The sequence below is a fragment of the Mizuhopecten yessoensis genome, unplaced genomic scaffold (genome assembly GCF_002113885.1).
Source record: "Mizuhopecten yessoensis strain PY_sf001 unplaced genomic scaffold, ASM211388v2 scaffold9253, whole genome shotgun sequence".
NCBI classification, from domain to species: domain Eukaryota; kingdom Metazoa; phylum Mollusca; class Bivalvia; order Pectinida; family Pectinidae; genus Mizuhopecten; species Mizuhopecten yessoensis.
The window spans coordinates 815,767-832,697 of record NW_018407955.1 but is presented as its reverse complement, the minus strand read 5'-3'; the positions used below and the strand labels follow the sequence as shown (position 1 = coordinate 832,697).

The following is a 16,931-nucleotide window of genomic DNA, read 5'->3' as shown; positions in this document are numbered from 1 at the left end:
TACAATTATAGCATGGTGATGAGGTCGATACATGGTTTTATCGACCTAAGTTAGCAATATTGACCAAGGACGCAGTCCGAGGTCAATATTGCTAACCTAGGTCGATAAAACCATGTATCGACCGAAATCACCATGCTACAATAGTTTTATTATTTTAATTGATTTTTTCAAAATATCAGAAAAAAATGTAATTTCCATTTTTTTTAGTCACAAATTTTAAAATTAACTAAACAAAAATATCAGAAAAATAACATTTTTTAATTAAATATCTGCAATAATCTGCAATAATCATTTAAATATCTGCAATAAGTGACTTGCAGTGTTAATCTTGATCATTACTGTGTTCATCTCCCATGAGGTGTTAATCATCTAAATGACTTCACAAAAATTCCAGAATCTATTTATAACAGGTTAATAACTCTTTTTCTACCAACTTTTTTGAACACCTGCAAACCACTCAGGTTTATAACCACTTTTACAGGTGGTCACATGATGTTGTTTCAGCCAATCAGAGTCAGCTCAAAATCAATTAAAATAATAATCTATGTTATGAAATATAACCTGGAATAATACCGCAAACTCAGAAAACTATTCTATGCCTTATCCGATCTGTTTGACAATGGAAATAATGTCTGATAAATTCTAGCTTTCTACGCTTGACAGCTAGTGCTTGAACAAGTTTAGTATTACTGTACATCTTCAGAAAAAAGACTTCGCCTCGCTCTGCTCAGCAGGGAAATTATAATTGTCACAATCTCAGAAATAAAGAACTTCTACCCTATATATTGTTTGGTGCCAGAAAGTAGTATACATGTACAACCAACATGACAATTATAATTTATTAGTTTTTTGAGTCTTCTGAGTTAAAAATTTTGGGCAACACCCAAAATTAATTCCTGGGTCCCCCCCTGAGTTTGACTGTTGTTACCCGTGATATCGGAATACAAGCGTGGCCGATATTCGTCTTACTAAAGTGAAGGTGGATATCGATATCCTGTCAAAAAGATGGAAAAAAACTCACGTGTTCAAGTTCCATACACGTCAACATTTTAACAAGCGATTGTAATGAAATACAACTAAGTCAACGGAGGCGGGTTATTTTTCCGGAATGGATGTATTTTTGTGTATTTTTTTTCACCAATTAAAGGTCTTCCGAATGACAATTGTAGATTGATTTGTTACTAGCATTATTGTTATAGGTTTTAGGGCGGTTATATGAGCGTATAGGATCCATCTGAGTTTTACATTCACTTTGCCTGCAAATGTAATATGAAAAAGGCAAAGCCTCAAAAGTCAGAAAAAAGCCACGTACATGTAGCTTTTGCTAATCTGTGACATTATATAGGCCTTCATTTGTCCCTGTCATGAACTGATAAAGTATGTTTTTCAGAGTAGTCCTAGGCCTATCTTCAGAAAAGCTACTGGATATATATGTATACATATATCTAAACATCGATATAGGAGCTACCGTCATCTTATGTTCTGAGAAATGTTGATGAAATAAAAAGGGTTTGGGGGACACAAGGGCAAAAAATCTGAAATTAATCTGTTTATATTGGCTCCGACATTTTAAATATCTAGTTAATTTAGATTCATCAAGAAAGAGATATGACGCAACGGATATATTCGGGTAATTCCAACAATCGACACATTTTTGTCGGAGAAAAAAAGGAGAGCTGTCTTTCGCATTTGAAATACATTTGAATTTTTGCAATGCTTTCCAATATTAAAGTGAAGAATCAACCAAAAAATGTTGTCTGTAAAATAAATTAAAACACTCAAATATGTATTTAAAAAGCCACCAGATGGCACGACAGAGCTTCTAGATCTAAAAAAAATTGGGCGGGGGGGGGGGGGGCATGCCCCCTTATCCCCCTAGAATGGCAGCGCTGGCATTTGCACCTTTGGTGCGACTTTCTGCATGCACATCCAAAACAGCTCAGCTACACGCCTGTACACCTACCTGCGAATGTATACCTGTGACAGCTTAACACTTTGGGTTTCGGCTCTTTCCCTGTTCATCAAAAGATTGATAAAATGCCAATCTTTAAAATGATCCTACCCTGGTACTGTTGTTATGAGCTATCTCAAGAATAATTCACCTTCTGTCCGCAATCACTGTGCTTCTCTCTGAGCACCACTGAAGAAAAGTCAACAGTTTGCTCGTTTTCACTAATGACATCCTTTTATGTACAATACCTGGAGAGGTGTGCTACCCCCTAAGGTGTGATAACCAAGAAGGAGATATTTGACCTATATTTAAAACCTACTGAATTTCACTTGTTAAAAGTAGTGTGAAAAATACTATTTCCACAAACCTTAATGGCAGATTATTAGCAAGAGGCCTAATGGGCCGTATTGCTCATATGGCATTTTTTTCACATATTCGAGTTCTACATAAATATCATTACACAACACATAATAGGCCTTCATTGGAAGATCTTAATACCCTACTTATAGTGTACTATTTGTTGTAAGCTTTTAATTATTTTGCTGATCCTATCAACTTGGCTAGGGAGAATTTCTTTTCAGCTCATTCGGTTGAGTGTAAGACTAGTAAACCAGAGGTCCTGGGTTCAACTCCTAGCAGAAGCATCGTAAAATAAATTACCTCTATTACATTTATTTTACAACAATCATGAAAGAAGCTCTGGTCACTAGAGTACCTGAAGAAAACCTGAATAGCCAGGCAGGAGACCCCAGGAATTTTCAAGTCCAAATGGGATTCAAATCTTAGGTGTCTTGGTGAAAGGAGGAAGTGTTAACCACTGCGCCACCTGACTTCCAGGAGAAAAGATTTATTATGAATATCATCAATGCACATGGTTACTATTAAACCTCAACCATTGATGATGTCATAACACCAATTTTTTTAACTAGTGACATCTCTTTGAATTGCAATACCTGCCAAGGTGTGTTAACACCCTGAGTGTGTGCTAATCGATAGAGATGTTTGACCTATATCTATGACCTACTGACCTTTTCCCACAGGTATCGGGGGGGGGGGGGGGGGGGGGGGGGGGGGGTAGTGTGAACCTCATGCACACACATGCCACAAACGTACCTGGCAGGTGAAAAATTGATTGTCATTTCCTGTTCCGAAGCAACCAGAATTCTTTTGATGTTTTATTTGTATTTTTTAGATGAAAATCTAATCTAATCAACATTGATGTGACCATCCTCGCTATCCAGGGGTTACGCTTCCTCGATATCCAGGGGTTACGCTCACTTTCGCTCTCTACACCCCTGGAATATGTTATAGCAAAATTGAAGGCACGAAGATAGCTGTTTGAATGGTCTAAGGTAAAAAAAAACTGACCAATCGTTAGGCTGATATCTGTCCTGTCATTTTTTACCATTACCTGACCGCGAGATTCTTTTGATGTATATCAAAGGATCGAACTAGTCTTCTTGTCTCATCAACGAGGGGGCGAGGGGGCGCACACTGATCCTTCAATTTTACTATGACATATTCCAGGGGTGTAGAGAGCGAAAGTGAGCGTAACCCCTGGATATCAGGATGTGATGTGACCGGTAAGGCAATAAAACCTTTATTATCAGGTTAAACCTACAAGCTATATATGTATCAACACAATTTGCAGTTTCATTCCGACTCAATACTCATATACTATATACATTGTTAAATCCTTTTAATTGCTTCATCTTCTATATAAAAGGCAGAATAATCCGAAATTTTACAGTGGAAGTTCATACTTGCCAACTCTCCCTATTTAGGACAGAGACTCACAATTTTTTACCCTTCAATTTAGTATTTCCAACCACAGAATTTGCTAATCTATTTCTATAGTCTAAGATCTAATGATTTTATCTGAAGGAACAACTCAAAATATGTCAATATAAAAGATTTTTTGTCTCTAAGAGGTATATACATACATTTTATTTATGATTTTACTTTTAGCATGCAAAATCTTCCCCACTGAAATTTCAAAAGGTTGGCGAGTTAGAAGTTTCTCTTAGCCAGAAAAAGTCCTTTTGGTCAACCTCCATCCTTTTATCTTAAGGGGAGAATAATCAAAAAAGGTCAAATGTCAAAAACCATCCGAGTTGAACACTTCTCATGTAATTATAAATGATGTTGTGGTACCTTAAATGTTTATACACAACTTTACCTTTAAAATATCTATTTATCTTTTTCTCCGTCAAAAACAAGAATTCATTTGTGAAGATTCTTTAAATCATTCCCTGGCAAAAACAGGAATTCATTTGTGAAGATTCTTTTAATCATTTCCCTGGCAAAAACAGGAATTCATTTGTGAAGATTCTTTTAATCTTTTCCCTGGCAAAAACAGGAATTCATTTGTGAAATTGCTCGTGAAGTAAACCTGTGCACTTACTTATCTTGAACTTCTATTGTAATTTTTGCTTAGCGGTAATTAGTAGATGCCAATTGACTTGATAATTAACCAGACTCATACTTTTGGTACTACACTTTTTCTGTTGTTCTGGTAAAAGAATCAACAATGGGAGGTTAGACCCTGATTCGAACCCTGAACTTCCGGCTGGAAAACTATTACTGTAACCAGCTGAGCTATCTAGTGGAAGAAAGTGCCTACCGTAATTGGTCTACAGTAGCAGTAAACCTCCAGTAATATCGTACAAAATTAAACAAATATTGTCAGTCCTGTTTTAATTACATGAAATCATTGCCGCTAAAATAAAAAGTAGTTTAAACAATCTAAGTCAACATCAACAAAAAATATGATGAACAGTCAAGTCGTTGATATGGCACAACGACGGCCTCTTACGATATCCAAACGGAAGTGAAGGGGAGGTTACTGCATGTAGGAAAAACCGCAGTGCAGTGGGACAAGGATCCTTAAGATAATTTTCTGTTTGCAAATTATACCAAAGACAAAAGAATTCCAGTGCTCACATAGGGTGTCTATGAGAGTCCATGAGTTTCAGTCATGGTGTTAGTTGGTGTGTTAAAACAAAATTGACACAGTCTTTAAAGATTCTTTTCTAAATGTAAAAAATGTCCAGTTAAAAAAAACACATGAAAATAATCAATTTATTTTAAATGAACTATCATTTTTAGAGCTCTGAAGCAGAGCTTCGCTATTAGTATCACACACATCAGCCTCAGGGCATTGAAATATTTGTATAAATGGTGTCTTTTTTAAGGAGTAGCACATTGTGAATTTACTGAAAATCCATGTTTAAATGTTAAATTTGGAAACATGAAATAAAGAAAAAAAAGACATATAGACATCAGATCTATTTATCTTGCAGTCTAAATACCAGTAACCCCAGCATGAAGAACAAATATATTTCAAATTAAACAGAAAAATATTTAACATCACTTGTAGTAATTTGACTCTGGCCCATTTCTGATCCTTCCTTTTTCTAGGTCTCCGCAAGACTGCATTATGGACAGCACATTTTTATCTTATTCACCCCTACATGTTTAAAAGTGGACTTGCCCAGTCTATGATTGGGTAAGGTTCAAATGTGACTTTACGGATGAGTGGGTTAAGTATCCCCTTTTTACAGTACATGAAATAAGCAGTCAGGTAATTAAGACACAAATGTAAAGGTGCAGGAAAATGAGACAGGTAAGACCATGATTTGAACCAAGAACCACAAAACTCCACGCTTGACGGGTGCTCTAACCTACTGAGTTTTTACCTAGTATGTACATGGCCCAGTCACGACATAAAACATAATAACGCAATAACTGCATTGCCTTAAAAAAGAGCCTATTGACCTCAGCTTCACTTAGGTTAATAATTTCTTTAGGTAGCTAACCAGTTGATAAACCTTATGATGGCCCTCATATTTAGGCAATACTTATTTCAATAAATATATTTGAAGAAATAAAATGTATTGTGTATACGGGGGCCAAGTGCAACACAAATAATCTTAAGCTTTGTGATGTTTATTTGTGTGATGTGTATGATAGAATGTGACATCTGTGTATACATATATGTGTTTTGTGTCAATGTGTAGCTGGATGGGACACATGTGTGTGGTATATGGTCGTATGCATAGGTTACCAAGAAACATGTGTGTTTTTTCTGTAACATTTGTGAATTAATTATTAGTGCACATTTATATTACGTGTAAAATGACACATGTAATATCTGACATATGTGTTAAGGGCCGTATTATGCATAATAAGAACTAACATACTTGTTACTTTACTGACACACGTGTACAAGAATGTGGTATTGTTCTAACATTGGACTGACATTTGTCAAATGCATGCGCGTTTTTTATGTGATGGGTACACGTGTCTAAATATGTGCATGCGTGTCTATATAAGCATGCAATGTGTCCGTTTCATCCGAGCCACCGTAACTTACCTATTCTTGAAGACCTTTGTGATACTTGATTTATATATCCAGTAGCTGTTACCATCAATTGTCACGTCCCGTTCACCATGCTTATTGCACGCTACAGCCGTTAGGCCTAACAGACGACTGTACTTGGTCACAGATGCACCGAACGGAATCGCCCGTACACAATGTTTTGGGGAATTCCCTCCCCAGACCAGTCCATGTGTGTAGCTACCCGCTGCACATCATGCGGAGACAGATGCTGCTTAGACTATACCAATGTCGGGCAGAGGGGAGGCAGGACGCTAGCGTTACTGGCCACTAATATTCTGCACGCATGTTGGTATTTTATCAGATGAACATTGATTCCCTGTTTGCATGTCCCCGACCAGTCAGCTCATCCATAACTTAGCTCTGTCAATCCAGGAATCAGACAGGGAATACAATACACAAAACGTCTACTGATACACAGGGAAGATATTATTTTGCTGATGTATAGTAAGGCTTTCAGGAAATAATTGTGAAACGTATATATTTAATAACACATTACACAGGAACCTGAGTGTCAATGACATCTATAACGTTTCATAATACTTCCTACATATCAGGATATGTCCAAATATACACCCTGTAATTAATTTTCATGTCCCTGTGGTATATTATATGTAACTTATACCACGTACCAAGTACAGTTGTTTATATTTTTAAATATTTTCGTTTCTCATATTCCCACTGTTTTATATTTCTTGGTATATTACCATATAATTTGATATAACAGGGACAGATCTCGGGGAGATTGATCATCCGGACCCTCTCTATTTCTGAAATATAACGATACAATAATAACTCGAGACACATTTGCATATTCTAAATCAATACCAGGTCGGACATCACTTTATACGGTACTGGACAACGCTGTGTCATTTTTTTTCTAAATCGCGGGTTTTCCGCGGTTACAACTTTGGACCGCGATAGTTTGCCAGACGACCGCTAAAAACACGCCCACCAAAAGAAATTTCATGAATAGGATATGGCGTGTACCCGGCCCTCCGGTAGCCGACTGGGCCAAATGGTTCACCATATGTGAGTAACCGACATCTGTGTCCTGTCCTGAAATAATTTGCACGCAGACTGATCTAGATGGGGTCGGGTCGGAGCATTTATGATTAGGTAATGGTGAGGCTGAGTTAAGAGCTTATGCCCCCGCCACCCGAGCCGTCACCCGGGACTCCCCGGATCTGAACCATTGATCATGTTACCGGTATGTTTAGATATGTGAACCAGAACGTTGTAATTTACTCGTTCATATTTCATTTCATTCACTTCTTGTTTCAAAAGCGACCGTTCCGATTCCACGAACCGAAGAATGCGTTTTGAGTGCGTTCATTATTTCACTGTCCCTATGCAGCAATTATTCAGCAAGAAACAATTTGGGTTTATCCAAGAAAGATCAACTGTATTACAGTTAATTCAAGTAATTAACCACTGGATGAAAATAAATTCTTGATGTAATGCAGGAGGATGCATTGATGTGCTGTACTGTGACTTTATGAAAGCATTTGACAAGGTCCCTCACCACCGACTCGTCCATAAAATGAGCATGTACGGATTTACGGGTAAAATCACGAGCTGGATTAAAGCCTTTCTTCTAAATCGCAAACAACGCGTAACAATAAATGGAGACACGTCATGTTGGAAGGAGGTGAGCAGTGGTATTCCACAAGGATCCGTCCTAGGCCCAGTCCTATTTGTAAATGACCTCCCGAATATAACAAGTACGGAAACCAACACATACCTTTTCGCAGATGACACAAAATTCTACCGTGCTATATGTAACACCCAAGATTGCGAGGGCCTACAGGAAGACCTGCTGAAAGCTCAATCATGGAACAAAAAGTGGCTTCTATTTTTCCACCAAGACAAATGCAAAGCAATGCGAATTGGCAACAGTGATATTGACAACTTCACCTACAACCTAGATGATGGGAAAGAACTTCCCTATACAGAACATGAGAAAGATATTGGAGTCACCATTGACAACAAATTAGCATTTAATGTACATATATCTGAAAAAATCAACAAAGCCAACTCTATAATGGGTGTAATAAGGCGTACTATGGAATACATGGATCTGACAACATTCACAGCTGTATACAAAGGACTTGTGAGACCACATCTAGAGTATGTCAACCAAGTCTGGAGCCCCCATCTCATTAAACAGATAGAATCGATAGAAAATGTACAAAGGAGAGCTACCAAGCTAATACCCGGAATGGCTAATCTATCCTACCCCGAGAGACTTCAACGCCTGAAATTACCAACATTGGCATATCGAAGAGCCAGAGGAGACATGATAGAACTATATAAAATCATGACCGAGAAGTATGATCCCGAGGTGTCGACTTTCATCAAACCTAACAAGAACACCACCACCACCACCACCACCAGAGGACACGAACTCAAATTATCCGGAAACACTCATTCCTTCACCGAACCGTGGATATATGGAACGGCCTGTCTTATCATTGCACATCTGTTCTCTATGAAACTGTGCAGCTATCTGTAATGGACTCGCAAAAAATACTCAGAAATCATGTTATAAATATGTTTAACCAACTATATGTACTATTGTAACTTTTATAATTGAGCTGACAGCAGAGGTAATTGTACAATTTCCTACAGTCAGAATAAATCTGTGTATCTGTGTATGCACGTGCCAAATTGTGCATTTTCGCTACTCGCAAGTAAGTTTTTACAATCTTAACGGACTTTGTTACTGTTGTGTAAACCTTTACATCCAAATTAATCAGGAAAAGAAATTTGGTGAGTATGTTTGATAAGCTATGCCTTGACTCAGTGAAAATTCAGCAACGAGTTTGGGAATATTCAGGCTGTTGTTGCCCCAAGCGTTGTTGCTTGGCGCTTTAGTGTGCATCGGAATACTATTCCTGCCTTAATGGAGACGTTTCCAGCAGTCTGGTAACACGGGTAAGATTGATTGATTGATTGATTGATTGATTGATTGATTAATTGATTAATTGATTAATTGGATTTACGTCCGCTTCATTACCGAGTAGTTCGATTGTCCAGCAGACGAAACACAGAGACGGTTGGTAGGTTGGTTGATGGGTTTTACGTCTACACTTCACTGTTTGGTCGACGTGAGGGGGTAAGTTGCCGCTTACCAGGCCCTCGGAGATTCTAAAGTCCTGCCCATCCAGGTCACGCCCTGAGGTCGGACAGCTCCTCAGATGTGGACAGGCTGTCACTCACAGCTACTGCGGTCCACGGAACGACGTCCTTAGTGTAGTCCTCGCTATCCTCCTATGACACGGAGACGGTTGGTTGGTTGAAGGGTTTAGCGCCTACATGAATCCGCCCTTGCGGGTTTCATCTCACCGACGGTAGTCGATGTTCTGTCGGCGCGATGGTAGTTGCCTTCCCTCAGGCGGTGGGTTGGAGTCGCCTATGCTATCTCCTATCCTTATATTTTGGTGAAATTTGGAGGCGACTCCTTTGTCCGAAACTAGTGTTTTTGTATCGTTGGGGGAGGTTAAAAATTGGCCAAGAAGGCTTGTAATAATGTATATATATAAGAAGAAAAAATAATTGTATATTTGGAATGTGTATTTATTGTATATATTCTTGTTCTTATAGGGAAGTATATATATTATACTTGTTATGTACCTCGGGTCTCTAACTTCCGGTTGTGCCCGACAGTAGAGAAAAGTCTCTGCTTCCGTTAGGTACAGTACTTTGATTCTTTTGTCAGGCGTATATACCACTGGCTTTATATGTCTCTGGGTAACACCAGGGACCCCTCCCCAAGTTCGTTCGGCGGGACGTCGCGTGTGACGTCATTCCTCTTGGCCTCGATAGTAACATGCAGGGAGTCTAATATTAGAGGCAAGCAGAGTAACAGAAGAAAACCTAAAAGGCCAGGCAGGAGACCCCAGCCATTTTCAAGTCCAAATGGGAGTCAAATCCTGGCTTTCTTGGTGAAAGGCGGATGTGCTAACAACTGCGTCACTTGACCACCAGGAGGAATTATTTATTATGACATCATAATTATAAATGCAGATGGTCACGTAAAAACATCAATCATTGATGATGTCGTCACAAAAAAATGTTTTGAACAAGTGACATACTTTTAACTGCAACACCTGGCAAGGAATGTTAACCTCCTAAGTGTGTGTAAGTCAGTGAAGAGACGTTGACCTATATCTATGACCTACTGACTTTTGCCGGTATATTCCACATACGTAACTAGCAGGTGAGATAATCGTGTTAGCAGTCTGGTAGCACAGAGATGTATATACTACTGGCTTTATATGTCTCTGGATAACACCATCATCTGTGGACGCTGACCACTTGATATGGACTTTCTACTGCGAAGACTCGAATACTGAACAAACACACATAACATATTACTAAAGAAATATTAATACACATACACCGTGATTAATATGTAAAAGGGAAATAGTGTAGGACCTAGAACGGAGCCCTGTAGAACACCGAGTTTTATATCTAGAGACTATCTAGATATTGAGCTAAAGTCGGTCTTTCCGGTAGGAAAGAATGGATTAGGTCGGGATGTGGAAAGGGGAGGAGGGCTTGAAAATATTTGACCGAGTCTGAAATAAGACTCCTATTTATTAATTTAATTGAAGTCAGGGGTATCTCAGAAAATGTATTACCCTGGTTCTAAAGTTTCTATTTGTTACTCTGAGGCTCGGTTGACTTACCCATTCTTACAACTAGGAATTTTCGAAACAGCGTAAAAGGTGTCCTGAGTTACCCATTAAACTGATTTTAATTAAATTTATAAAAATGATTCTTATGTCAGACTTAATCAAATATATATCCCCCCCCCCAACACCTTCAACCCACACCCCTCCTCCACTGTCAGAAATATTTTTCTTATCAATATCTTAACCTTCCTGATATCGTAAGGTATGTGTCCAATTATTGATAAATGGCAGAATCTCCGGGCATGAAGCCATACTGAATTTGAGAAAAGAAAGAGGTATGGCGCTTTTGAACCTGTTTCGACCAAAAACGGGAATTTTACTGATTTAAGATACAGAATTTATTTAAAATGGAGTGTCTATAGCGAAGAGTTAGAGGGCTTTGTGTTCGCAGGCAACAGACACTTGTTTACAAGAACCGTGTTCAACTCCTCTAAACTAAAGAGACATGGAAGAAGGGAGATAACTCTGATGATATTTTTCAGAAAGAATATTTTTTACCTACATCGTTATTTTCTACTGTTATTATATACAATTGAATTGTATATGGAAAGAAAAAAATGTGTATTCTAAAATAATATATAACTGACAGAATGTTAGAGAGATTCCGTAATTTGTTACCATGGTATTAGTTTCACGACAGGTACTTCATTTTTGCCGGAACATAATCCGCTTTCCACCCTTCGCCAAAAATACCGGTATGTACATATGCGGAAGTGAAACTAGACGGGCGGATTTATAAACAAACGCGTCATTGACAAGAATAGACATAGAAAACGACAACTATGGCTACCGGCAGCATTATCGGTCTGAAGCCACATTTTTATGTGCATGTGACTGATCTAGTAAGTAAAATACAAATTTGTACAATTGTCAATTAATATAAAGCAATATTTATGGGGAATTTCTGACAGTTTTTGACAGTTGTCAATGCAACTGCCCTGGTTGTGACAATGTCGAAGTTGTCGACTCAGCACGATGTCCATAGGCTATGAAAGTTGCCGTCGTGAAAGTATACTATCGATAGTTTTTTGTTTTTTTTTACCATAAAATCTCTGCGTGCACTTTGTTTATATCTTATTTTATGCTTTCCATGTTTTTTTGCACGTAATTAGAGGCCCGGAGAATGTGCTAACACTAAGTTCATTACAGAAGGTGGTCATAAAAAAGAGTTCCCAATCGGTTAATCATGTATATATGATTATATATATATGAAAGTTTTATTTTAATTCGGTATAGTTACAAACTACAAACATAAGCTCTAATGAGCTTTTAACCGAATACATACAAGCATATCTTTACAACAACATAAAAACAAAATCATGCAAGCAAACTAAAAATAGAGAATGCACACATAAAAGTAAGCAAGGACTAAAAATGGCAGAGCAATATTTTCTGTGATCGACCATAACCAATTACTAATTTAGTAAACTGTGTTCTGAGAATATATACAACGCATTAAGCCAGCAAATTGTAAATAATAACACATAATATAAATTAATGTTATTTATCATGAAATAAGTTTATTAGGTCGATACCAAGATACAGAAATATATATATATATATGTTCAATCCAAGACAATGATAAATGTTTTCTTAACGACTTATGATATAAAGTTTGCAACCCATAGTATATCATGTTTTACAATGGACTTCAAAGTCGGACATTTAAAAGGTAAAGGTTTTGTGCATATGTACATCTGATCCATAACAAAATAGGATGTTTCATTGAATTATGCAATCCTGACTTTTCCTGGTACAAACACTATAGGTAAGGCTAGAAACCTGGCTAGCAAAATGGGTAAAAGTATTTCTTTTTCCTTTGCCTCATGAGCAGGATTCTTGCTCAATTATACTGAATTAGTGCTAATTAACTCTGCTGACTTCTAATAGATTAAAGCGAAATTTTGGTTTGAATCAATCACTTTTTTTCTCATTTTTAGCTCACCTGCCCAAACAGCATGTTAAGTTGTTATACCATGGTGTGATATCAGTTGTTTGTCTGTAGTCCGGCTTTAACACAGTGTTTTGTACAACATCTTCTGAACAATCAAGAGATGTTCATGGGAGAGATAGTCAAGGTATACTACACCGACAGTACACTTGGTAACAAACTGTAAGATAGGATATGTAGACAATGTTTTAGGCAAGTACTAATATTTGCACTGGTCATAAGTCTGATGTAGTTTGAGAGTAGTTTGAATTAATTAATTAATCATCAGATTTTTTTGATTTTTTTTAACAGAACAGGAATATCACCAGTATTGATATCGGTCCAAAGACAGTTGTTCTGAAGAACAATGAGAAGCTACATCGAGGGCCCCTGCCTATGATCAAAGTCCCTCCAGGGCATTACTGTGTCATAGAGAACCCTTGCATGTATGTATATTTGTTAAACATTTATTAACCATATACCGTACATGTACCCTGAAAGCCACATTTCAACCCTACCAAATCAAAGACTGGGCAAGTCCAGTTTATAAATGTAGGGGTGAATGAGTTTACAAAAGTATCTAGGTATGAAATTTCTTAAAGATTCTTGTATTTTCTAGCAATACTGCATCCTCAATATCCAGGGGTTATGCTCACTTTCCTCTCTACACCCCTGGAAGCAAATGACCGTGATATTCTTTTGATGTACATCAAACTAGTCTTCTTGTTTCTGCAACAAAGCTCCCACCTTGTTGCTGAAACAAGAAGACTAGTTTGATGTACATCAAAAGAATATCATGGTCACATAACAGTAAAAATTGACAGGCTAAATCCGCTTTGAAGTCAGGTGGCTCGCCTTTGTAATCTTCAAAGGACAGGTATCAGCCTAGCTATTGTTCAGTTTTGTTTACCTGAGACCAATCAAACAGCTATGTTCATGCCTTCAATTTTGCTATGACATATTCCAGGGGTGCAGAGAGGGAAAGTGAGCGTAACCCCTGGATATCGAGGATGGCATTACTATAGCTTTGACAACTCCTATCGAAAAAGAAAACCATACTTGCAAAACTTTTGTGAAAAGCTGACAATGATGTAATTAACAAAAATGAAGCAACAACAGTATTCTTATTGTGAAAATGCAATGGGGCTTCTCCAAGATTTAAACCCTACACCTCTGATCAGTAAACGGTTGTTCTAACCAACTGAGCTACCTGGTCAACGGTAGTGCTTCTGCCCAATACAATTACATCACAAAATGAAATTAAGGGGAGGTTACTGTATATATGAAATTCTACAGAGGAAATACGGTACTGAGGTTAACATACTGGGGATTGATATGTAGGGGTGACAGATGAATTCTTGACTCTTTCTTTGACATAAAACTTTCATTGGACTGAGGTTTGCACTGTAACAATGTTTTCACATAATTGGTAATGAATATATATACATGTACATTAATTTTTTTTTTCAAATATTTAACAATTCTACAAAAGATAGATAATGTCTGATCCCTGTGATTTTTTTTCTTCAGGAATTATGTACCTGGTCAAGTTAGTCAGAACCTTCTGGGCCAAAAACAGTACAAATTTTACCAGGTAAGTAGTCACCTCTAGTTCACCTACGGGGGGTAGATGTTTTATTAACAATGAAATTGGTGAACTTAAACAAATAGCACATACGGTTATGGAATAATAGAATATTTACCATTTCACCCCTATGTAACTTTACTAGACTCTACCATGCATTGACTTGGGTGAATCTATTAAGGTCTACAGTGGTCAGGGGTTAAAAGTCAATAGTTTTTGGAAATGTATAAAGAATCAGTGACTACTGTTTCAGAATGACAAGATATTTGGAATGAAGGAATTATTTGGACGTTGATCATGAATATTCAAAGACATTTTGAAATGAGTCACTAGGCTATCAGTAAAAATTGTTTGCAGTTCCCCATAGTTGATAACTACTTTTTTTTTCCAATTAACTTTTAATAAACAAACAACATTTGGCTGAAAGAATCCTCAAAATTAATGTTTCAAACTAAGAAACCAGACATGTCCGAAAATGAAAAAAATAGTCTCTACCTACCTATCAAGGTGGGAGGTGTTGGAGTGGGAATGGTAAGGGACAAAGTAGGGAAACTACACCTGCCAACAAATATTCAAGAACAGCTATATTTGCTGTGAGACTATTTATCAGTGATGGACTTTTGTAAAGGTAAATATATGTGGTTTTATGGATCTGAGAATGTGATATAGACATATACAAAGTCCGGGTCATTATCTATTTTTCACGTCCATTTAACCACATTTTCACCTGAATAAGAGTCTCTAATTAATACCGAATAATGAATCTCATTTCTATTATTAACAAGATGGAATGTATAAAAATTGTCAGGAGAAATCTACTGCATTTGGCAGAGAGCATTTTTACATTACAGTTGAAACAAGGTCATAAATAGATTATTAACCTGCTGTTCCAAAATAAAAGTAACACCTAATCAATATCCTAAATTACTGACCTCCATGTGATTATGATCCAACCAATGGGACGGGACTATAGGAAAAATGGTGTTTTCTACTACAATGAGATATTGTTGGTATTGTAGGAGCCCTTTCCCCTGTTGCCTGGCGAGGTCCTTAGTGGGGCCCCTGAGTACCAAACAGGTAGGTCAAGCTATGCGCCAGCCTTGAAGCCCCTCCCTACGGTAAAGGCTAACCATGCAATCAGACTGAGAGCACTGGTGGACTTTGAAAATGAGATGGGGAAATATCAGGCTGGGGACCAGTGGCAGCTGAAAGGCCCCCTCACCTATTTCCCTTCTCCTGAAGCGGTAAGTCATTTCATCTCTCATCCCTCCAGTTTCAACTGTATAGCCTACCTTGGAATCCAATGGTTCTGATTTTGATTCACGAGATCATGAATCGATCTTCAGTCAAAAATTGTCTGAAGTCAACCAATCACAATAATTTCATGAAATGTAACGTTATATGTGATTGGCTAAGCAAACACTTCAGTCTTAAATTGTGTCATGATCCCGGGGCCTGTAAGATGCTTTGACAAAATTAAAGACTATATCAAAGTTTTGCTTTCTGCACAAAAAATGTAGATTTTAAGCGTGTCACAAGGTATCAAGACTGACTGGTCCCTTTGTCAAGCTATGACTGAGTGAGCGATTTGTATTTTTTACCAGTACAACAATCTGACGAAATTGTATATTTTTGAAGTCACTCGACCCGGGACGTTTCGCCTATCGTATACACACTGCATCAGATAGTTTAATTACAGCATTACATCATTGTACAGGTAAAAAATACAAATCGCTCACTCAGTCATAGCTTGACAAAGGGACCAGTCGGTCTTAAAACGTCGCGTATGTACATTGTTTGTGTAGAAAGCAAAACTTTGATATAGCATATTTCCAAACTGATGAATCTTATTAAAGATAAAATTAAAGGCTCTTTACACAGCACCTTGCGGATAATACATGTAGACAAGTCTAATGTCTGATGAAGATCAAAGGAATCCTGCAGCAGTGTAATGGTAAAATCGAAAAGCTTTGAAATTGAGTGTAGCTCCTTTTGATAAATAATTTCTGAAAAGAATAAGATACATTGCAGAACTTTTATGAAAAAAACACCCCTGTGATAAATAAACCATAAAAGAATCCACAGCAGTGTTCTGAGTACTGTATAACACGAGATGTTCGTGGGGACTTTCCTTCGTGGTTTGAAGTCATTTAGATTGTTTCGTGGTACAAACTTTCATGCATATTCCATATTAACACACAAAAGACACGCATATCATTCAAATTCCTTGTATTTATTTTCGTGGTTCAATAAAATCCACGAAAATAAATGTTTATACACAATGAACATTTCATGTTATACAGTATAAAAGTAAAATAAAACTGATCAGGATTCGAACCCGGACTTTGGATCTTTATACTGTCACT

General features: G+C 37.4%; 2 protein-coding genes across 4 annotated transcripts in view; one reads left to right on the top strand and one right to left on the bottom strand.

Annotated features, from left to right (window-relative positions):
• LOC110457585 overlaps nt 1-6,530 on the bottom strand; it is a 57,905-nt gene extending 51,375 nt beyond the window's left edge. For both annotated transcript variants that reach the window (XM_021508918.1, XM_021508919.1), the window contains exon 1: nt 6,327-6,530. The gene's annotated coding sequence lies outside the window, so the exon portion shown is untranslated. The remainder of the gene's footprint in view (nt 1-6,326) is intronic.
• A 5,240-nt stretch (nt 6,531-11,770) lies between these two features.
• The window catches only part of LOC110457569 (major vault protein-like), a 32,557-nt gene continuing 27,396 nt past the window's right edge, over nt 11,771-16,931 (top strand). For both annotated transcript variants that reach the window (XM_021508901.1, XM_021508902.1), the window contains exons 1-4: nt 11,771-11,892; nt 13,293-13,426; nt 14,511-14,574; nt 15,585-15,809. In XM_021508901.1, the coding sequence (XP_021364576.1) occupies nt 11,833-11,892; nt 13,293-13,426; nt 14,511-14,574; nt 15,585-15,809 (483 nt within the window). In that variant the 5' untranslated portion in view covers nt 11,771-11,832. The remainder of the gene's footprint in view (nt 11,893-13,292; nt 13,427-14,510; nt 14,575-15,584; nt 15,810-16,931) is intronic.